This window comes from Vicugna pacos, chromosome 5, assembly GCF_048564905.1.
Source record: "Vicugna pacos chromosome 5, VicPac4, whole genome shotgun sequence".
NCBI classification, from domain to species: Eukaryota; Metazoa; Chordata; class Mammalia; order Artiodactyla; family Camelidae; genus Vicugna; species Vicugna pacos.
This window is the reverse complement of record NC_132991.1, coordinates 10,575,069-10,598,558: the sequence shown is the minus strand read 5'-3', so window position 1 is coordinate 10,598,558 and position 23,490 is coordinate 10,575,069. Positions and strand designations below refer to the sequence as shown.

Genomic DNA, 23,490 nt, shown 5'->3' with positions numbered 1-23,490 from the left:
ATGGCGGAAGGAGAGAGAGAGTCATCTGGGCCCAAAAAGCGTGGTCCCTACATCTCATCTGTCACTAGCCGGAGTGTGAACTTGATGATTCGAGGAGTAGTGTTGTTTTTTATTGGAGTGTTTCTTGCATTAGTGTTAAATTTGCTTCAGATTCAGAGAAACGTGACACTCTTTCCACCTGATGTGATTGCAAGCATCTTTTCTTCGGCATGGTGGGTACCGCCCTGCTGTGGCACAGCTTCAGGTATGTGTAGGCTGTTTCTGGAACGCTTAGAAAGGAAATAGTGTAAATGAGTGTGGATATTGTCTGAGTAGTACTTTAAAAAAAATTCAGCTTTTTTTTTTGAGATATAATTTAAATACAGTACAATGACCCTGTTTTAAATGAGCGAACATTTTGATGCGCTTAGACAGATGCATGTATTCATGTAACCACCATCATGGTCCAGCTGTAGAATAGTCCTGTCACCCCCCTGAATTCTCCTGTGCCCTTCTGTAGTCCACTTCCCACCCCCAGCCCAGACTTCCACTGATCTTTCTGTCACTGGATTATTTTTGCCTGTTCTAGGGTGTGAGATAAATGGAATCATAGAGTATAATAGATTTCTATCTGACTGACCTATATGACATTTAAAAATGTAATCTTAAAAACAATCTTGATTCCCTCAGGAATGAGGCTTTGAACCTCTTCATTTTGTTCTTTCTTTCAACCCATTTTGTATAAAATATTTTAAGTTATTTTGATTATCACTGTTTGGTTTTAAGGTTTTGATGTATGTGTTATCATTGTGTTTTTGAAGTAGATAAAAACTTGAAAAATGGAAGACAGTTGACCCTTGAACAACACAAGTTTGAATTTATATGTGGGGTTTTTTCCCCAAGAAATGCGTACCACAGTGCTACACCATCTGAGTTTGGTCAAATCCATGGATGCAGAACTGCGGATACAGAGGACTGACTGTAAAGTTATATAGTTATATGCAGATTTTTGATTGTACAGAACATTGGTGCCCCTAACCCTCATGTCGTTCAAGGGTCAATTGTAGTTCTATTCAAGTTTAAATCTTCATTTTGTTAATTTTTAGATTTTGGTGTCTGCTTTTTTCCGTGGTATCTTATTTTTAGATATACCTTCAGAATGGTAAATTCTTAATGAGATCGATAAAGTAGATTCTCTTTGCTTAAAATCATCATTATCCTACTAGTCTCTTTAGATCTTTTTTTGGCGGACAGCGTGCAGTGGATAAAGTGGACCATCTCAGAGTGTATTATTGATGCTGGGCTTCCAAATGGGGCAGCTCTTCAGCTTTTTCTAATGAGACCAATAGAATAATGCTATTTTATATAATCAAATAATAGAAGGAAGCCATAGCCATGCTAGAAAAGAATTCTGATTGAGAGAGAAAATTGCATTATGAATGCTCATACTTAATATACATAAATACTTTGCAATGTGACATAGCTCCTTCCTGGCTTACATCCTAGAGCTGGAGGGCCAAGGGGAAGGAGTTAGGTGTGAGATGTCTTAAAATGACCTCGTGAAACTTACTGGACAATTACACAGTCCTACTGAGTGGATGGAAGGGCCTGGTTGTGGTACGGTTTCAGCATGGTTTATATACTGATGTCTCACTGTTACAGTATTCACATTAAAAGAGAACTTGCAAGGTGATGATTCTTTGTTTCCCCAGGGTTATTATTATTCTCTGAGAGAACAGGCCAAGCAGTCCAAACAAAGAGAAGAAAGCATAAATCATATTTTATTATTCTCTGTTGTATCTACTAGCCCTCACGTATTTTCCTTTCTTTCATGTAAGTTCAGAAGAGAAAAAGTTTTCCCAACAACTTTTTCTACTTCTTTGCTTAGTTTCTCCTGTGTTAGAGCTGCTGTCTGGCCGCTAATAGAAGATTTTTAGGACTCAGAAGAACATGTCTTTTCAGAATCGATGAAAGGAAATTCAGGGAAGGGAAACTCTTACTTGCCGAATGTCTTCTAGTCTTCCGTGCGTATCCCCTAACCCCAGGGATCTGTAGGGCAACCTTGGGAATGAGATGTTTGGCATTGTGCCTGTTTTGTGGGGATGAGGGAACCAATGAGTAGAGGATAGCAATGAGCGGGGGGTCCTAGAGACAGTGAGGGGTGTGGCTGGGTGAAGTGTCCCGTGCTGGGGGAGGGCAAAGAGGGGGCTACTCATCCTCCCCTCTACTCAAGGTGCCTCTTTTGAACCTTCCAGACTAAGTGCCAGGCTTGGATGGAGTACACTGGCCTGTGCTACACACTCTGGGCTGGGGCAGGAGACCCTGACTGAGGTTTCATTGTCCCTCCGTTATGGAGAGGGGTGGGGGGTGCATCTGTCCCTGTGATGCAGGCACTTTGGCCACAAACACACATGTAGGAAGGAAAACTTCAGCTGTTAATGCCGCATGTCCGTCACCCTGTTCCACTTTCTTCCTTTTTCCCAGCCGCTAGGCTTGTCACACAAACTTAACCTCCCGTGGAGGATTCGCATGCACATTTCTCGCCTGCGTTTCTCTTGAAAGCAGTGCATTCCACGAGGTACCCGGGCAGGTGAGAGTCGAGAGGCCTTGGGAAAGTGAGGTTCCACTTGACTCTCCCCATGATGTTGTTGGGTCAGTCATGATGTTTATTCGATGAGGGTGAGATTTGTGGAAGTTGCCAGAGATGAAAAATGTATTCTTGCACAATCCCTGCCTTCCTCTAGTTTTAGGGAAAATATTAAGGAAAAAAACCTAAATGATGTGAAAAACAGTATGCACAGTTTACGTGTGTGTATGGCATGCATATGGTTTTGTGTATACGTGTTGGTGTCATTTTCAAAGCGCTCTCAGCGCTTACCGTCTGAAATCAGAAAAACCGATCACTGCCCTTTGCCTTTCCTGTCCAGTTAATACTTAGGCACTGAGCAACCAGCTTCTGGAGGGCCTCCAAAATGACCACTTTCTACATGTAAACCCCGTGCTGGAACACTTGCTAGTGGTGCTTCTGGAGGGGCAGCTGGTAGGGAACCCAGGGAAACTCCCTTTGATCTCATCTTCCTTCTCCTGCTTCTCTATTTTTGGCTTCACAGTGGGTGGTGTTTCAAGTTAATTCACTTCTTTACGTGTGCAGTGCATTAGAGCTGGAGTTAAGAACCTCGTGAGCGCGATGGAGAGCTGCAGAGGCATCTTTCTGAAGAGTAACTGGGAGGGAAAAGACAGCTATCATGTGGCTAAAATAACTGGAGAAGTTGACTGGCAGATCACAAGTACCCAGACTGTATCCATGCCTATGAAATTACTATCTAATTTTAAAAGGAAAGGCAAACAGATCTTTCCTGTTGAGCCATGCAGTCAGCCAGCCACCCAGTTCCTGGAGAGCCTTCGAGGCTCCTCCCTCTCTCTCACCGCCCACACCCAGTTTCCAGGTTTCACATCTCTCCCCTGTCTCTTTCCTGGTCTGGGCTTCACGGCCCTGCTTGGAATCTTCAGTCTTGTCCTTTTCCACCTTCAGTCGTGTCCTTTTACACCCCTCCCCCACCATCCTGCATTGAATACTCACTGCTCTGAGAGCGACTGGCCCTCTGTCTCGCACAGTGTGATGGTGTTACTTTCCCAGTGTCTGCAGGGAACGTCTCTGTGATGCGGCCCCCACCAACTTGTGTCTTTCTCAGAATCTTTCTGGACCCGAAGCTCCCTTTCAGTTTCCAGATGACCCGGGTATTTTCCCTAGTCCGTACTTTCCCTCAAATGCTTCCCTTTGATTAGAAAGGCCTTTCCAGACCACTCACCTGCTGAACACTTCTTCCTTGAGGGTCACCTCTTCCTGAAGCTTTCCCGACACCCTTGCATCTTGCCTCCTCTCGGGCCCTGTTAGTGCTCCCCCTAACGCATTACTCCATTTAATTGTTTCTCTTGTCACTTTGGGCCCAGGATCACATCTTACTCATTTTTCTTTTTTAAACCCCCAATCCCAGCAGATACCAAGAAGCAGACACACTGTAAGGGCTTAAGGATTTGTTGGATGAACACATTACCTGTCCTGTCCTAGTTTTCCACTTTTGTGTATCTCATTCAGTGGTTTTGTTTTTTCAGCTCCTTTGGAAAATGTTTGATTTAATGGTTTCTTTTAGTGCAGCACTGTGTTAAACATGTGACCATGAAAAAATCATGACTCCATATTAACGTTTGACAAACTTCTCACTTTTGGTCTTGGTAGCCTGACACTAGTCACTGGGAAATAACCAAAATAGATCCTAAGAAATGTGGTTTTTGCCTCAGAGGACCATCTGATTAAGCAGGACCATGTTTGTGTATGATTCTACACAGGCGTGATTTTAATGGTCTCTCTTGTTAAAACAAGAAAGTGGAGGAAAGGAAGGCCAGACACCCCTCTGGGAGCTCTCAGCAGTGCAGCCTCCCTGCGCTGTGGATGTTGCTCTCAGACTCTGCCAGACCCTTATTTAAAAGAAAAGAAAGAAGACATTTAATGGGAAGTGACAAGCTCCTTCGAATGCTCCCTCTCGGTGAGCAACTGAGAACCACGCACACTCAACGGATTTGATTTTTATTGGCAAACCCCGAGGTTGGCAGCGTGGCAGTTTAAATGTCTTTCTGTGTTTTTGCTTTCTCTCCTCAGTTGTCTCTCATTTGCGAGTCTGACATCACATACATAAAAAATACAGTCAATTTTACTTATTTGTACCTTTGCACACACATGTCAGTATCCTCTATGTGATAATTCTTTACCTGTGGTATCAGCTGCTGAGGAAAATTGACTTGGAATGCCCGGTCTTAGTTGATTTCCTCAGCAACAGGCAAAGGTGGGGAGAGAGAGAGCGAGTGAGCGAGTGAGCGAGGAGTGACATATGAGCTGCTTGTTTCATGACCCCTTGAGAACAGAAATACTCATTTAGATATTTGAACTGTAAGGCATGCCTGTTGCCACTTTAATTTTGTAGAAACTTGGAAATGCTGTCAGTTAATTGCGCAGGATTTTAGAGCAGAACCTTTTAAGTAGGAATATAATGTGAAACTTTTGGATTTACTAGTGGTTATTGGAGCTCTGCATTGCTGAAATTTGTTGTAAATCTCTTGATGGTATGTGAACCATCTATCCTCAGCAAAAGCCCAGTTCAAAGGAGCACTTTCAGTTTTGTGGATTAGAGAATGCACACATCATTACAGCATCTCCACTCATTGCAGAATCTCCACTCCAGGTGGGAGGGTGGCCGTGCAGCCTCTTTTTTTTTTTTTAATTGAAGTACAATCAGTTTACAATGTTGTGTCAATTTCTGGTGTACAGCATAATACTTCAGTCATACATGAACATACATATATTCGTTTTCATATTTTTTCACCATTAATTACTACTAGATACTGAATTTAGTTCCCTGTGCTATACAGTATGAACTTGTTGTTTATCTATTTTATATGTAGTAGTTAGTATCTGCAAATCTCGAACTCCCAATTTATCCCTTCCTACCCCTTTTCCCCCCTGGTAACCATAAGTTTGTTCTCTATGTTTGTGAGTCTGCCTCTATTTTGTAAATTTGTCTTTTTTTTTTTAGATTCCACATATACATGATATATGATATTTTTCTTTCTCCTTCTGGCTTACTTCACTTAGAATGACATTCTCCAGGTCCATTCATGTTGCTGCAAATGGCATTATTCTTTTTTATGGCTGAGTAGTATTCCATTGTATAAATATACCATGACTTCTTTATCCGGTCATCTGTCGATGGACATTTAGGTCTCTTTCATGTCTTGGCTATTGTAAGTAGTGTGTGCAGCCTCTTTTTAATGCTGCTCCACTGGCCTGCTAACCTGTGATTTTTTTGATATTAATCAATTTCTGTTTTTCCTTGAGACTGAGCACACTGTTTGTGAGACAGAGCTGGCCAACCCCAGGCCAGGCAGGGGCTTCTGACCCTTCAAGCACTTAGATTTTGGTACAATAATTTCACGATACATCTTTGGTAATATCAGCCATTTTAAACATACTTTTCAAGTGATGTGACAGTTGTGCTTTTTATTACCGAATGACAGCATAAACATTCTGTTTTTAGGAAGATTAACAAATTAAAGCCATCCAGCTATTTCTCTTAAATTTAATCTGTAGATTTCCCTTATAACTTGTTGAAGGATGTTTTGGTTGATGAAATACTTTTTTTTAAACGACTAACTTAGCATTTAAAATCTTGTCCCACTAAATGAATAAAATATTAAGGTTTCACAAGTATTTAAGTTAACAACTGGGTGAGAATGACTATTTTGAGTCTCAGTCACAGGCATTTTGCATACAGTTGTTCATAGTTAATTACACAGTTAGCTTTCAAGGTGTTCTTTCCAAAAACTGAGAAAGGCACCAAAATGATTTCTTATCTTTTAACAGTGAATTTATTTATTTATTGTTGACACCTTTATTGTGGTATTAACAGTGAATTTAAATTTTAACCGAAGATTTATAATTCTATAGATCATGTCTCCTCCATTTTTTCCTCTGTGCAGAATGAGTCTTACCTGTGGATTTGTTGACAGTTTCCTTGCTTTGACAATCTGACGTAGAGTCTCATTAGAGGGCCAGGTTGGAAGGGAGTGTCAGGACAAGGCACTAGACTCAGGAGACTGAGACCAGAAGCTGCCGGAGTTGGAGGGTGGGGGTGGGGGGTGGCAAGGATCATTTCTGTAACAGGACAGCTGCAGCCATCTAACATTATTACATTAGAACGTTATGATGAGCTTGTATGTGCTTATGCTCTGAGCTTCTCTTTATTTTGGTGCCGTTTGATAGCATGTTTCATGGTTACGTAGCTTAGAGAGAACACTGCTTAGCTGCCAACTGGCCTGATGCTCTTCAAACCCGAGAGACAGTAGTAGTAGAAAAGCAGCGTGACTCACGCAGTCCAGTCTGCGAAGCTGTGAAGCACACCCCCAAGTGGTGTCTTGCCTGTTAAGAGTTTAAAATACCCTTGTCATCGTTTACGGTGCTGACCTCGGTGATGCTATCCTCACATTTTTTCTTTTGGAAGGTAAGTTTAAAATATCAGTGATTAATACTAGTTAAGCAAGTAGAAAAGCTCTTCTAGAGAATCTTTCGAATGCTTGTTTATGACGGTTGCAGTGACTCTTTCAGCTTAAGTTTTGCCTGCACACCATCGAGGCTGACTTAATTTTTTCCCTTTTTTCCCCACAGCTGTGATTGGGTTATTATACCCCTGCATTGACAGGCATCTAGGAGAACCACATAAATTTAAAAGAGAGTGGTCCAGTGTAATGCGGTGCGTAGCCGTCTTTGTTGGTATAAATCACGCCAGCGCTGTATCCTTTCCGCTGTAATGAAATGCGTAATAACAGAGCCGCTTCCGACAGACCAAAGGTTAAACAGCCCCTCGCGGCTTCACCGTCGCCACGTCGTGATACGCCCCTTAGTGGGGAAAGCTTGCGCGCGGCGCTGTTGAAGCCTCCGGGGAGCCGCTCTGCAGTGACAGGGTGGGGTTCAGCCTTCATCTCCGTCCCTGTTTCCCAACATCACTTAGAAACTCTGCAGGTTTGAACGTTTTACAGGTTTGTCTTAAATTAGGTTACTTAATTACTTCCACCTAGTTTTGGTAACTCTAATATTGAAACAGGTACATTTTCAAAGGCATTTCTTTTCTAAGATTTGCCAGTAAGGATATGTGGTGGCTTCAGGTGCTGGTTGTTTTGTTTGTTTTGTTTGTAATTTGAAGAACCCCCCCTCCCCCCCATATATATGTATATATATTTTAAGACTGTCATTTGTTGGTTTTAATCAACACCAGCAAACCACATAAATGCTATTAAAGGTGGCATTAGTGGAAGTAGCCAACTTAGACTGTGGCCAAAAAGAACTCTTCCTAAGCAACGTATTTTTAAAGTTTGATCACTTAAAGATTCTTAAGTTTTAATTTAGTGACTAGTGGGTATTTTCAGAGTGTCCCAGCTAGAAGGGTGAGGTGGCCTCTATTTCCCTTCTCTCCTCTGCCTTCTACCCCTCAGAAAAAAATGCCCACCAGCAGAACAGAAGTTTTTGCCCTGATATGGTTTGTCTCCTTTCATCCTCCCTACTTCCTCCCTGTCCCCCTGCCCTCACCACACCATCTTCCCTTCGTAGAAGAACATCTGGGAATTGCTAGTTCGGTCTTCCCTTTTCTAGAAGATACGGCTTAGAGAGTGGAGGTGGCAGGAGCCTTCGGGGAAGAGAAGACATGTGACTCAGGCTGCCCAAGGCCCTTGTAACTCTGCCCTGGGCTTGGGGCTGACAGTGAGCTGGAAAGAGGGTGGGTCCCGGGGCAGGGAGATTCCCATGTCTCTTACAGAAAGCGCTGAGGGGTTTTGGAGCAGCTGCGGAAGAGGAAGCAAGGAAAGAAGCAGGGTCCTAGATTCTGAAGACCACCTGCCTTTCAGTTCCCGTGGAGATCTGAGAATTCGGAAGTCCTTCAGTGGCTCTTATTATTTGTTTGTTTTTCCCTTTTCTTCTGTATTAAAGAATTTCCCAACATGGTTAGTTTGGTGAAATCTTTGAGATTTAGGATTTTACAACAAATCTAGTGTTGAGGAGGGCTTAAAAAGATAGACTCACAGAATTTTAGACCTAGAAGAAAACTTAGAAATCACCTAGTTCCACATTTTCTTTATAAAGATAGTAAGACAAATGAAAGCTTGAGAGTGCCGGTACTTTGCTAAGTCATTTGTACTGCGAGACTGTGCGGGAGCTGAGACCAGACCCCAGAGATCCTGCCCTGAGTCTGGGAACGTGCATTCTCCTACCCAGGAGCCCCACAAGTGTGTAACGTCCTCTCTGTCTGCTGGGTTAGACCTTCCTATCCTAGACAGTTCCACTGTTTCCCAGTTGAGAAATTTAAATAACGTTTTCTGTTTAATTCTAGAGCTGAAAGAATGAACTGATTAAATTCTTTGATCATTCTTTTCCTTAAATATAATAATCTTAGCTATTCTGTCCATCCTTTAAGCGAAACCCAAAATGTTTAGAAAATTTATAACATAGACTTAATATTAGGTTATTTAGACTTTAGAAAATCATATTGCACAATTTTTAAGATTGATGCTTTACCTGTTTACCCTGGAAGCCTCCTTATTTTGCTTTGACTCTTACTGAAGTTCATTTAGTTAGCAAAGATAGAAGTCACTTATTGTCAGATTCCACTCTTTGCAAGAATGTTTATTGCAAAGAGAAATCAGAGCTCGCAAGTGTTTCTTTTGAGTTTGAGGTATAATGCCCACTGAAGAATAAAAGCTTTTTCAGAAAGCATACCCATAAACTATAGGTTCTTGATAAATGAAGCCTAAACCAGAACTGACCTTGAGGGAAGGGGCTCATAACAGCTGAGAAGTGAGCAGGCTGGGTGTTAGGAGACCTGCTGGTTGGGTGGGAGAGGGGAACGGTGGTAAACAACAGGGGGTTAAAGGAAGTGGAAAATGGCTTTATATGCATTTTTTGAACTCTCCTCTCTTCTCTGTAGTTGCAGCATGGCCAGTTAGTTTGGCAAGATATGTAGTCTCCCCTGGGGAGCTGGATATAGAGCCAAGATGTGGCTTTTGGGACATAGATAATGCCCTTTTAATGATACTTGAAATTAATTCCTTTAGTGTAATCCTCAAGCAAAGAAATGAGAAAATTGAATTTACAAAGCTTCATTTTACCCAGAGATTTTGGAGTAGAAAAGGGCTGTCCATTTGTGAATGGATGCTTAAGAGGGTGACGGAAATAAAATATCATTTGAGCAAAACTGTCCTGTACCAGAAAGTCCGAGGCACCAAAATAGCTGGGCAGGTTGCGAGATAATGTTCACTTCAAGGCTTTATCCGCAACAAATTAAAACTGGAACAGTTGACATAATAGACAGGGATACTGTGTCCTTGGTCCTCTTGTTTCTGAACTGCATTAGTATAAAATGTGTCCGTCAGTAAATCATACACAGACTGTGGTACCCTGTTAAATAGCTGTCAGCGCTTCTATTTTCAAGTTCCTGTATGTTTCTCAAGTAATTCTAAACCTGTTTGAGAAGTAATACTGGTTTCCTTTTCAGTGAAAGTGTGTTCCTTTCACAATACTGTGTTCTGAGGCTTCCAGTTACTTTTTTTTTTTTTTTGCAAAGATAGCATTTCTTAAATAATGGGTCTTATCTGATAACTGGAAATGTATGTAGGATGCTGTTATTTTTGGAGCTATTACAGGTCGGTAAGTTCTATTAGTGAAGCATCATGCCCTCCGTGTATCTTTAGTAAATACTGGAGATCGTTTTAATCCCCCCTACTCTCCTACATTGTATTAAAAGACTGAATGCACTCTAGACTGAGCAATCAACTCCCTTCTCAACATTAACATCTCTTATTTTAGAAAAATGAACAGGTGATATTATTTGGTTACAAGTTTTAAGATGACTCTTTAACACTGACCTCAGAAAGTGGATTTTGATAACAACATACAGTTGTCCCTCACACTGGCTGCACTATCCATCGGACTGTGGTGGACTTTTGATAGATCTAGAAGTGGTTTTGGCCTTGGAGTAGGAATTGCTTTCTTGGCAACCTTGGTCACTCAACTGCTAGTCTATAATGGTGTTTATCAGTAAGTATTCTTTTTGGTGCTTGTTTGCTAAAATAAGTAAATGATAACGGAATTCAGAATTGAGATTTTCAAATTGCATTAGCCACTTTAATCGGCAGAGTAATTGATTACCATTGTAATTATCTTAATAAGTGCCATTGTACGCACTTTGTGGGTTGTTAAAGGTATCTCTGTTATTCCAGATACACATCTCCAGATTTTCTCTATGTTCGTTCTTGGTTGCCGTGTATATTTTTTGCTGGAGGCATTACAATGGGAAACATTGGTCGACAGCTGGCAATGGTAAGCTCATTGTGCTCATTTCATTCGGTCACTTTTCTGTTACTGAGAGGTACCGGCAAGTTTTCTCCAGTCGGCAGTGGCATAAGTCATTTGGAAGAATTTAATCACAAGTGTATTAAAAGTGGAAGGAACCACTGGATAGAAAAGCTAAAATGTGTTACAGACAGGGTGATATGATTTATTGTCCCATTTTTATTAATTAATTAATTTCACTAATCTGTATATTTCTACTCCATGAAAAAGGGACAGTTTAGTTTTAAAAGTGAGAAGAGGCAATCCCAGTAGCTACGTTGCTATGATAGATAGAAATTAGGATGAGCTCCAGCAAATCAAGATGTTCGATCAGTTTAGTAAGAAGGTAAAGGACCTGGTTGATGAGCCTGGTCCTAGATAGCAAGGGTCAGGGGGAGGCATTCGGATGTGCTGTCACTTTACCAGCGCAGCCGGCTGGGAGAACTGACTGGGTCACATTGCTGTCTGTTTGATAATCTGGCCACCCAGTTGGCCTGAGTTCATTGGTGTACCTTATTTTGAATTATGGGTGTACATTTTTATAGCTGCACTTTAAAAATAGTTTAGATCAGGAGCTTTTACTAACATAATAGATTTTTTTCCTTTAAATTTCAAAGTTACTTGAAAAGATGTTATCTGAGTTCATGATATCAGTCCTGTCCTTAAGTTCATGAGCGTTCCTTTGCTGATTTGCCTCAGCAAGCACTCAAAGGAATTTGTTTTGCTCCCTTTGATATTCCGGGATGGATCCGAATCATTTACTGTTCTCGTGTGCTTGTAATGTGGAAACCTCGCTTTCTCCTGCTTTTGGCTATGCCTCGTTCAGTTCTAGAATGTGAACTTTCTTTTACCCAATCACACTTGTCATTTAATCCTAATAGTTGCGTAACTCTCAGAATCTTTGAGGAATAAAGTGAGCATATATTAATAAACTGTTAAGTTTTAGACCTTTTTTATATTTACATGAAAATTGCTATTCAGAATAAACGATAATCTATTAACCTTTTAATTTTTACAGTATGAATGTAAAGTTATTGCAGAAAAATCTCATCAAGAATGAAGAAAGCAAAAATTTATCTTTTGTACAGAAAAATAAGATGGAAAGAGCATGTAAATGATAGATGCACCAACAAAAGTTCGGACTGTAAAATTGCCAGGATGCAGTTTTTCCCTTGATCGGTGTATATATAGAGACAGACATATACATATATATACACACACACATATATTACTGCAATCTGTGATTGCTTCATCTGTAAATCAAGTACAAACCTTTATGTATTTGACTTAAATAACTGTAAAATATATATGCACTACATTAAAAAAGAACATGTTGATTCATAGATGAAATTTTTAAATTAATTTTTTAAACATACCATATGCTGTATCACAATGTTGATGTGCCAAAATATTCTATTGTCATCCTGCAGAGTCTAAGAATGCTTTGAACAATTTATAAACTTAGTGAAATAAAATATGAGGACAGCCCCCCCAATCAAATGGAGAGCTGGCATATTCTCTTTTGCTTACTGTTGTGCCTGTTTGTTTTTCCAATGACAGCAGTGCGAGTCATGGGCGCCCTAATGTGTGGTTAGTTTCTATTTTAATGTTGTCTCAGAGAGCTTTGGTGTTTACTATATGATGAAAAAGAACTTCCATAGAACATTTTCAAACCTGTGTCACTGGAAAGAGTCCAAAGAGTAATAATTTTTTATTTTAACTTATTTTCCTGGAGGTAAAAGTGACGAGCAGGGGAGTTTATCAGCATTAAATTGTTTTGAGTCTAAATCTGGAAGAATACATACAATTAAAAGTAAGGACCATTAAAAATTTTACCTAGAGTAAATATGTTTTAGAAATACATAATGACCTTCTGCAGTGCCACAAAGTGTTCAGTGATATTAACTGTCATTTGTAATACAGTATTCCACTGCTTTTGCACATGGAACACATAAGAAACCCCAAACAGGTCATCATGAAGTTTCTGATTTTCTTAGGTCCCATAATCTATTGGGTTCTGTAAAGTAAACCACTTTAGTGTGGCTGCGTCATATGACTGATGTCAGTGGATTGCTGTCTGGGGAATAGATGGGCACATAATTTCTTACATATTCAGATGCCCATTTGTGCATAGTTTTGGAGTTATTGTTTAAGAATATATTGAGGTAGTATATAGTGCATGTTAAAGACCTTGATAACAGTTTTATACATATCTAGAGCCAACAACTAGAGCCATTGAAGTATGATTTAAACATATTCTTCGTTAACTCCCCCCCATTGAAATTGATGGCAATTGTCTGACACACAAGGGTGAAATCTGTGCTTCTCTGGAGATGTGTGTTTGTGTGAGTGTGTGTGAGTGTGTGTGTTTGTGTGTGGGACTGAGTGAGAGGGAGGACGGATGTACGTGTGTATGTATGTGCATGTGCTCACACTCTCTATGTCAACTAGATATTTTTCAATTTTTGATTTTCAAACCATTGCTGTCTGACTGAGATCTTGTATGCCAGACTTTAATCTGCTCCTATATTTTAAGGCTGAAAGTGTGGACATCCTAAAAGGATTTCAAACTAAATATATGTACACAATCTTAACTGTACTGGTGGTAAACATACTACTATAATTTATTATTCTATCTTCCAGATAATGTTATTCATTTAGAACAAATAAGGTATATTTTTAGAATCAACTTTGTAAGCGCTATAAATCTTTAATAAATTATAAGGCCTCTGATGTGTTTACTTTGAAAATTGCTGTTTAAAGCAAGAAGTATTAAATGTATAATTATCATCTTGGTTAAGAGTCTTTTTTTTCTTCTTTATGGTTAATCTTAGAATTGTATTACTGAGGATTAATTTAATAAAATTAACATGTATGGTTAAATTTATTAAGAAATAATGAAAGAAACTAAGTTTAGTATTAAAGGAATTGAATGATTGTCATTTTGGAGTTCTTACATTATTTTCATACCACCCAAAGAAAATAAGATATTTATGACAAAATTGTTTTGATATTTTGATAAGTATATAAAGATATTACATCTTTTTTTTTTTTTGCAAAGAAAGAAAGTGGTAAACCTCTTTTAACACTGTGATATTGGCAGTGCTTCCTTGCTTTGATTATTTAAAGTTTCAAAAATTGAATAGTTGAAAACTGAAACTTAAATTCTATGAAAGGACAAGCAAATAATTAAACTAGCAAGAATCCTGCTGGTACTCTTGTTATAAACTTCATTTGTTTTCATCGAGCTGCTTTGCCTTCATTAAGGTCCTTGGAACCTCTCAGTGTGCCTGTATCTCACACATCCCTTTTCTAGGTGGAATCCAGACTTAGTATCATTAAATACTTCCCTAATCTTTTGGCTCACTTACCTGTGTACTGACAGCTTTTCTTTTTAAGGTTAATTCTACTAGTGATGGTCTGTGAATAGTAGTAGAGTCTTGTCTTTGTGTGTCTGCACAAGTCTCTTTCATTCTTAAAGAACAGTTTAGCAGGCCACAGAATTCTAGGCTCACATTTTCCCATCACTTTGAAGATTTTTTTTCTTCTTGTCTTCTGTCATCTGATGTTGCAGATGACAAGTCTGCTGTTGGTGTAATTTTCTTTCCTTGGTAGACAGTCTGCGCTTTCTCTCCAGGAGCTTTTTCATAATTTTTTCTTGATCCTCAAGGTTATTCAGTTTCACTTTCACTTGGTTAGTTTAAGATTTGTTTTTATTTTTCTTGCTTAGCATTCAATATACACTTTTGGTCTGTGGGTTCGTGTCTTCAGTTCTGCAAAATTTTAAAACCTGGCAGTGTATTGGGAGAGTTATATGGAGTCTTGCAAAAATATGCTGATGTCTGGATCCCACTCCCAGAGACTCTAATATAATTGACCTAAAGTGTGCTCTGAGCATTAGGAGTTTAATAAGTTCCCCAGGTGATTCTAATGTGCAGCCCAGGTTGCCTCTCACAAGTGTAGGTACACGTTATTTATAGTGGAGGGTCCAGGTGAGAGATGTAGTGACTTTGGAAATGAAGAGTTAGGGACACATGACCTGGGTCCCTGGTGACCTGGGTGTGAAGGCTAAGTAAAAGGAAGTGTCAAAGGTGACTTAACATTTTTCTTCCTTGGAAAACTTTTAAGTGGATGGCATTTCCATAAACCAAAAGAGAAATGCAGGGAACTAGGTGAATAGAAAAAGAGTTTGGTTTGATATGTTGGGTTTGAAGGGGGTAAAGATGAATCGTAAGCAGCTGGACATTTAAGCCTGGGTTATTAGGTGTAAATGAGGGCATCACCTGCATATGACAGTGATAAATGCAGCCGTGGGAGTGGATGAGATCACCTTGCGAGCATGTTCTAGTGAAAAGGCAGAGGTCTGAGGCATACTGGTATGTTGGCAGAGAAGCTGGTGGAGATAAAGGGGGTGTGGCCTGAAGTAGGAGGAAAAACAAGAGTGATGTGGACAAAGCCAAAACAGGAGGGAGTTTCAGGCAGAGGGTAACTGGGAGTATGAAGCACAGTTGGAAGGAATAATTGGCCTTAGAAATAAAGGGGATGATACACCTGAGTTTTGTATGTGGAATAATGTTTTTTCTAACCTATTTTATCTTAACATTTAAAATATATCACTGTATATTAATAGCTCACAGCTTTTTTTTTTTGAGTGAAAATATATATTCAGGGAGATACAGGCCATCTCAAAAGGCAAGAGAGAGACAGAGACACAGAGAGAGGGATGGCTCACAAAATACATCTGAAGAAAGCTTGATCATATACTGAGTCATGTATTGTGAGCCAGGGGAACTGGGGGCAGCTAGAGAACTTTGATGAAAGAATGGAGATTAGGACAGTATCTATGAAGAATGGACTGGGGAACTGACTGGGGGCAGAGAGGATTTTGAGACAGCTCTGAGGCCACCAAGGACCCCGGTGAGGCCAGAGCTGGGTGTCTGCAGTGGAGCCAGGTGATGTGGTTGTGCCATGCCTAAGAGGCTCAGTAGCCCAGATTAGGCCAACCGTGATGGAGTAGATTAAGTCTACTGGGGAATTCGTTGGTTGTCATGGCACAAGGAATTGTGAAAAATTAATGGAGGCTGCTAACTCAAGAGCAAGAGATTTATCACAGGATCTAGGCAAATGGGGGAAGGAAGTTGAGTCAGCAGTGCTAACATGACGGCGTGGGAGAACAGTGAGGGGTGAAGGGACAGTAGTTCTAAGGAGGCCAAAGACCCTGTTTGATGGGAAGGGTGATTGGTTTGGGGTTTGTAGTCAGGGATTTAGTGGCACGTTTCCAGATCTTGAGGTCCAGGGAGTGAGCTGAATGACTGTGTTTCTGTAGCTTGCATAAGTGGGTGGAAATCCAAGGCTGGGTGACCAGCTGTTGGTACCAGTACCAGTGGTCCTGGGATGATCCCAGTGGTCGGGTGAAAGGAAGATCTCTGTTGTCCTCATGACCATTTGAGTGAAACACTTACCCAGACGCCTTTGATTGTATTGGAATTTTAATTAGAGTCCCTTCTCCCCTTTTATATGCTTTATTTTACTTGTTTCATTGTCCTGGGTGTTTTAAAAACTCACTGCACGATCTTTGGGAGTAGGTCTTCTCTCATCCTGTTCAATCGGAGACATCATCTCTAATTCTGGGCAATTTTTTTTCCTGTCTTTGCTGTTATTATTCCTTTGTTCAACTTCTCTGTTCTTTTCTTCTAAAATTCCTCTTTTCAGATCTCTGAACTTTTGTTCCTGTTCTCTGTATATCCCTTAGCTTTTCTCTGTTGTGCTGCACTCTAGAAGAATTACTTAACTGGATCTTCCAGCTCAATGAGTTGAGCTTCAGCTGACCCATTTAGCTGTCAGCCCATCAGCTGAATTTTTAATTTGCGATCACAATTTTCATTTCCAAGATCCCTTATTTTGTGTGTGAGTGTGTGCAGAAGTGCATTGTCATCCTTGTGTTTTCTGAGGCTATTAAGGAATCTTCTGAAGTTCTAAGCTCTTCTAAAGAGCCGTCGCAGGGAAGGTCAGGATGAGCCGGCAGCAGCCTGCCTGGGCGTGAGCAGAGCGCTCCCCAGTTGGCCTTGGGCATGCTGCTAAGCCTCTCTGAACTTAGTGCTCACACTGCTTGCATCTTGTCGCTGCCCGGTCCAGGGTGATGAGTGGAAGTGTGGAGGGACTGGCCAGGTGGCTGCTTAAGCAGGAGCAGGAGCCTGCTCTAACCCAGGAGGTCTGTTGCCCTTTGGTATTACTGGCTCCAGGCATTAGCCACCTCTGAGCTTTGAATGTCCCTGGTGTCATTTTTAGGAGGTCTTCAGTGTCTGAGCTTTGGATTCTCTCCACCTATCCGCTCCATCACTTTCTTGCTTTCAGGGATTCCTTGTAGCGGCTAGTCCATAGAGGATGCTTCTCCTTACCCAGCAGTATAGTTACGGGTTCCTTTTCTTTTAAAAAAATCTTCTGTTGTTACTTCTGTGGATTCAGGATAGGAGGGAGAAACTACAGCCTGACTGATCTGCCGCCCCGATTCAGTCTTCCTCACCACTTTTTTAGACCGTAAAATCTTGCCATCTACCTGATCGTTTGTCTCTCCATTTCAAAAACTCAATTTAGTTGGGAACTGAGATAAATAGGTTTAAGTCAGTGGTTTCTTACTTGGTTTCGATAAAAATTGGGGTATGGAGTTTTTTTTCTCCCCTTTCGAAATACATTCCGTTCACTGAGATCACTGTGCCAGGAAGTGGTATCTGTTCTTCTATACCGCCTTTCTTTTTATCGCTGATGAACTCGGTGAAACCTGTCATCTCTCTTTGTGATTTACAAGACAGACTTTTCCAGGGTATGTCAGCTGTTCTGGAGACAATGTTGTTAAGGATCAGATTTGGCAGATCAGATAGATAATGACGTGCTGGGAAAGCCTGGGCTATTGATGGGCCTCGTGTCAAAACTGATTGCCACGTACAGGCCATTTTTCCCTTTCACCATTGCCCTGGTCGCAGTCTCTTATGAGGATTTTCATGAACGAGGGGCAGTTTTGATTCTAAATTGAAATGTGTGCTGGTGTGAGCATGTTCTTCTGTTCCACTTTGTCACGGCAGGATTTGTAACTGCTAATTGTTCTGTGGCATCCTCAAAGGAGGGCTTGAAAAGTCATGAGCAGTTAGGAAATGTATTTCCGTGTAATATTTTTTTTGTATTCCTGTTCTGAACTAATAAATTCATTTAGTACTAGTGTGTTTCCATGAGTCCCATTCATAAGATTGGTCTCTCTTTTAGAAACATGTTTTAAGGAAACTGGTACCAAATGGGATCATGGACCAATTCACTGTGATGAGCGATCGAGCAGAGAAGAGAAAGAACCCAAGTGCTGAATCTATTTGCTTTAAGAAGGAAAGTTCTAAAATGCATTCCCTGGGAATTTCAGCCATTGACTGAAACTCATTTCTATGTCCTTTATAGTCATCACATGTCACTCCTAGAGCTTCTGGGTTAATGTCTGCTCAGCCAAGGTCTGATGGTGGCAGTTCTGTTGTGAAATAATTCTTTCTGCTTTGACGAAAGCTTGAGATTTTGCAGCAGGACACTACAGGAAGACAGTGCTGCTCCATCATCTTAGCATCAGCCGCCGTGCACGGTCTCCACACATGTGGCTTGGGAGGCCTGCATGCAGACTGACACGTGGAAGATGGGGTTTCAAGGTGTTTGTCAAGACCAATCTCTGGATTTTCTATGCTTCAGACTCGTGTGGGTCAATATCATGCCTGTCCAAGAGAGAGTCTGAGAGAGACAAGGGGGTCAGTATGTGTTGAAGCCCATCTTTCCAAAATGCATGTAAACTTCCTAACTGAGTCAGATTCAACTTTTTTTCCCCTAAGAAAAATAAATTAGTGATCATTAAATCTTTGTTAGGATTAGTTCTGGTCTCATGGCACCAACTGACTGCAAGGGGGCCGGGATGCCATCCCTCCCTTCATGGACGGGAGAACCAGTATGGGTGGGTGATCACTGGTAACCTCCAGCGCAGTTGGTTTAAAGCATTCTGTGGCACTGTCTTCCCATGGGAATATATTCTTTCCTAAGCAATTCAGCGTGAACACAAAAGATAATGAAAAAAAATTGGTGGTAAAATTAAAATTATAGTCTTTAAAATACATAAAGTATAAACATTGTATCCAAGTCCCGGAAAGGTGGGAGAGAAGGAAGCAGTTCACGTTTGTCTTTTCCGATCACCTAAAGAAGAAGTGAGTGGGAGGGAATGAATCAGGCATTGTCTTGGTGCTTCCTAGGAACGTCCCTACACCGCCCTGCAGATAGGATGATCCTTTTATAGCTGCCAATGTCCAGGTTTTCCTAAGTGGCAGAACAAGGTTTCAAACTCTGATCTCCCTTTGCTCCAACAGCCAAGGCTTCTCACCGCCACCACCACCACATTGTACTGTCCCTGCAAGTCCCTGCAAATCATTTTGCATGTGCATTTCCAGCAGATTCTCCAGACCATCATTGAAAGTAGGGAACTCTGGCACTGAGGCATTGCCCACGTGAATGTGACCTTGACTTCCTAGACATAGGCTGAATATGTTACTGCACTCCAGGATCTGGGCTCTTTAGGAAGTTGACACAAGCATTCTTAGAATGTCTGATGACTTCAGCCCTCAGTGAATCCCACGACTCAGACCGCAAGCCCCTCTCGATAGCAGGTGTCCCACCTCAGCTTCCACAGACACAGTCCCCATGGGGAAGTGTGACCGCATATAAAGGAGATACAATTTTTTTTAACAGGTTTTGACTTCTGACCTTTTGAAAAGCTCAGTCTGAGAGAAGTGTGTGTGAGTGATGGTGCTGGGTGGTCTGGTTTTTGATGCGCCCTGTAACAGCTAAGCACTGGCCTTGTGGGATCCACGCACATGGCTTGTATAGACGGTAAGTTCTGTTGGAGTCTAAGAACAGGATGTGAAGACAGTGGCCAGGAAAGGCCTCTGGAAGGTGGGGGGCACCGGTACGGATGGGGTTTGAAGGGAGGGTCAGATCAGATTGGGGCGGGGGGAGAGGCATTTCTCTTTTCTGGAGAATCCAAAATCCAGTCTGAATGTAGTGAAGATTGCAGGTAGAGGAAGGGGCAGGACTTTAAGTTCTGATTAAGCCTGGACTTAAAACAAGGCTTTAGTTCACTCTGGGGATTTATTTATTTTTGTTTTGTTTTTGGTGGGGGGGGGGAGGGTGGAGGTAATTAGATTTATTTATTTATTTATTTTTCTAATGGAGGTCCTGGGAATTGAACCCCAGACCACATGCATGCAAGGCATGTGCTTTACTACTGAGCTACACCCTCCCTCCGCTTTGGGGATTTAAATGACTCCCAAATAGCCTACAAGCAGGGCATCTCTGCATAGGCAGCGTCCCCAGCTGCCCATGGCCGTGACTCTTAGGAGCCTTCCAAGTCGAGACTGCGCCGTCTGGCACAGCTCAGAGAGTTCCCATTTTTATCAGACTTCTACAGAAAAAGAAGATTCTATGGCTGATCAAGGTGTGATCCTGAAGTTTGACAGAGAGTCAGGAAAAGTCAGCCTTGGGGATCAGACAAATTCAGGCTTGACTAGAGGGGTTATTTACTGACTGGGACCCTGGGCAAGTCCTCCAGGCCTTCAAAACTTCAGCTTTTCATCTACAAAATGGAGATAAACGACCTTCCCTTGAGGGCTGTTAACATTAAATGCCAAAATAAGTAAACAGGCATCCAATTATATATTATTCCCTTTCCTTTCCCTTCTGTCTATTCCCTTCAAAGTCCGGGTGCTGATCCAGCATGTTAACAGCCTTTCTGCATCAGAATAACCTCGCTAATGTTTCCATCAGAATGGAAGGAAGCAGCATGTGGGAATCCACGACTCCAGTGACCGCCTTCCACAGCTCCCCTCTCCAGGTTAGTCAACAGGGAACAGGTTCCTAAGGAGGCAGCACAGAAAGCTGGATGGTTGGCACATTGACTAATTATTCGGCTGGAGGTTTGGCCAGGTGAGTCTGGGATGTCATCCGGGGAGGGGAGCTGAGGTGCGGCCCCACAGGATGGCACGAGGACACCAGAGGGAAGGAAGGATGTGGGAAACAGGAGATGATAGGTTTTGTCAGCATCTTACTTTTGCCGAGGGATGATGGCTCTGTCGTCATGCTTTACAGTGTCACCACTGTGAGAGCGCAGTTTCCCGGAGAAGGAGTTACATTTTAATTAGCCATCCAGCACCTGATTTCAAACATATCAGTCCTTTTCTCCAGGTCTCATCGTCTCGGATTATTTTTGTCCACGTCTGCCACTTGCCTACTCCTTTCGTGTGTATCAGAAGGGAACCACCAAACAGCCTGAGAATCCTATTACCAGACCTCAGGATATTAAATGTCGAGTTCTCCCCCACGGTTACACAAGTGCTGAAAAAGTGGTTCCCTTTCAACGATGTCTTGTCAAAACGCCAGGCACAGTTTGTTTTTGACATTTGCCGGTCCTGTTAAATAATAGTCTCGCTTCTGTCATAGCTAATGTTGACTTGAAGGCATTTGGAGGGCATTTCTCAACTCCAGCCTTAATGGTGAGACCTGGGTCTTGACAGATATTCCTCTTGCTTGCCCAAGACAAATGCACGTAAGGGTTGCAACCTTTGCTTTTCTAAGCTCAAGAAAATCTCAGATGGGCATGCACCACTTAAAACTTTAGATCTAATTGCACACGTGTGTGTGCTCACAGCCGTGAAGACAGGCGTGTGCAACGTACAAGTTGGAGTTTTTGAAGTGTTGCCATCCTGGGAATGACATTTGCATCAATTAAACAGTATCATGTTTTAAGCCCCCTGAAATCCTGGCTGTTCTGCCTTGGTAAACCTTTATCTGTTAGAATGTCACATTTAACTACAGATCTCTTTAAAATCAATAAGCAGTTTTATTGTTTCTGTATTTGCAAGGGAGCAAGCCCCAAGCACTGCCAAGCTAGCAGCAAACACCACATGCCATCTGTCAGAGAGAACCCGGGCTCTTTCACACACAGCTCTTTCTGCTGCTGCTACGTCCCTTTGAAATATAGTTTATTGGACTTTCCTCACTTTTGTGTGAAGGCATCTTTTGAATTCCCCTCTAGTGTCTTAAAGATGAATATGTAGAGATATCCTTTTAATGGGATGCTAAGTTCTGAAATGTTCACCATTTATGAGGTAAAAGAAGGGAGGGTAAGAAAAAAATTAGGCGGAGCAAGTGGGAATGATACAGATTTACTGTATGATCCTACAGTCCTGTATGATCCACTCCTGGGCATATATCCAGAAGGGACTCTAATTCAAAAAGATACATGCACCCCAATGTTCATAGCAGCACTATTTACAATAGCTGAGACATGGAAACAAACTAAATGTCCATCAACAGATGACTGGATAAAGAAGATGTGGTATATTTGTACAATGGGATACTACTCAGCCATAAAAAAGAATAAAATAATGCCATTTGCAGCAACATGGATGTCCCTCGAGAATGTCATTCTAAGTGAAGCCAGAAAGAGAAAGAAAAATACCATATGATATCACTTACATGTGGAATCTAAAAAAAGAAAAAAGAAGATGCTAATGAACTTATCTACAGAACAGAAACAGATTCACAGACATAGTAAACAATCTTATGATTACTAGGAGGAAGGGAGTGGGTAGGGAAAAATTTGGGAGTTTGAGATTTGCAAATATTAACTACTGTATATAAAATTAAAAAAATTTCTTCTGTATAGTACAGAGAACTATATTCAGCACCTTGTAATAACCTTTCATGAAAAAGAATATGAAAATGAATATATGTATGTATATGCATGACTGGGACATTGTGCTGTGCACCAGAAACTGACACATTGTAACTGACTATACTTCAATAAAAATACGATAATTCTATGGAATTGTGTAGGAGTTGGCATCGTTTAGTATGTGAAGAGGCCAAGAAATGCACAGTTGGTTTAAAATAAATACCAAAGGAATGGTTAATTAGACAAGTCTGTTTTGCAGTTTCAGAAAATGGAAGCACACCAGCCCAGTCAACAGGGTTTCCAATAAACAAGACATCCTGGGTTTGGAGCTTTATGTTTGGGGTGGTAGGTTGTAAATCTAATGGACAAGTGTCCATCACGTCCTGCTACACCCTTTTCTTTCACTACACTTGTGTCACAAAATTCATCTTCAAATTTCGAGAAATAATTTTTAGAGATTTCCAAAATTACAAAATCTGAACCTATGAATTACTGTATTGTCATCTCACTCAACCCTTTCTTTCCCTCTTTCATTGTCTCCCGAGGCTGATTTTTTTGGGGAGCCTAGTCTTAGATGACAACAGGTTTTCTTCTTCAGACAGGAATATGAGTTCATCGAAAATTAAGATGTAATTATCCCGTGATGAATCGTGTACGTCACACAGCAGCTTAACCAAATTCCAAGGTTCACAGAGAAGAATGGTTAAGAGCAGCAAGAGACCCTAAACTTCATCGAGGGTGGTCCAATCTTGTCACTTTACAAGTGCGAAGGCAAAACTCACATTGCTTAAGTGCTTGTCCCTGGTCCCAGAGCCAATCAGTGGCAGCATGAGACATTTCA

The 23,490-nt window shown here is 41.2% G+C and overlaps 1 protein-coding gene and 2 long non-coding RNA genes across 7 annotated transcripts; 2 read left to right on the top strand and 1 right to left on the bottom strand.

Annotated features, from left to right (window-relative positions):
- INSIG2 (insulin induced gene 2) lies at nt 1-22,800 on the top strand. 4 transcript variants are annotated; one of them, XR_012072504.1, is made up of 6 exons: nt 1-244; nt 7,196-7,320; nt 10,446-10,612; nt 10,795-10,894; nt 19,667-19,807; nt 20,673-22,800. XR_012072504.1 is itself a non-coding variant. In XM_072960842.1 (5 exons), the coding sequence occupies exons 1-5, from the start codon at nt 1-3 to the stop codon at nt 18,320-18,322; spliced, it is 795 nt and encodes a 264-aa protein (XP_072816943.1). In that variant the 3' UTR covers nt 18,323-19,657. The 4 variants fall into 4 exon arrangements, 2 of the variants coding, with proteins under 2 accessions (XP_072816943.1, XP_006196156.1); XR_012072503.1 differs by lacking the exon at nt 20,673-22,800 and adding an exon at nt 18,164-18,681 and having other exon boundaries at nt 19,667-19,786; XM_072960842.1 differs by lacking the exons at nt 19,667-19,807; nt 20,673-22,800 and adding an exon at nt 18,164-19,657.
- On the bottom strand, nt 190-8,186 carry LOC140696331 (uncharacterized). Of its 2 annotated transcripts, none has more exons than XR_012072506.1 (3): nt 8,114-8,186; nt 6,523-7,543; nt 190-269 (listed from the first exon to the last, which is right to left on the bottom strand). It is a non-coding gene; the product is annotated as an uncharacterized lncRNA (long non-coding RNA). The 2 variants fall into 2 exon arrangements; XR_012072505.1 differs by lacking the exon at nt 190-269 and adding an exon at nt 1,095-4,455.
- LOC140696332 (uncharacterized) lies at nt 7,485-8,523 on the top strand. The gene is made up of 2 exons (XR_012072507.1): nt 7,485-7,566; nt 8,177-8,523. It is a non-coding gene; the product is annotated as an uncharacterized lncRNA (long non-coding RNA).
- Nucleotides 22,801-23,490: the final 690 nt, after the last annotated feature.

What these genes read in the sequence shown, in the direction of transcription:
- INSIG2 (XM_072960842.1), top strand. Translation starts at nt 1, where the DNA reads ATGGCGGAAGGAGAGAGAGAGTCATCTGGGCCCAAAAAGCGTGGTCCC. An exon ending in GTATAAATCACGCCAGCGCT is followed by an intron (nt 7,321 to 10,445) that starts GTATCCTTTCCG and finishes CACTGACCTCAG; the next exon opens with AAAGTGGATTTTGATAACAA. An exon ending in TTGGTCGACAGCTGGCAATG is followed by an intron (nt 10,895 to 18,163) that starts GTAAGCTCATTG and finishes TCTCTCTTTTAG; the next exon opens with AAACATGTTTTAAGGAAACT.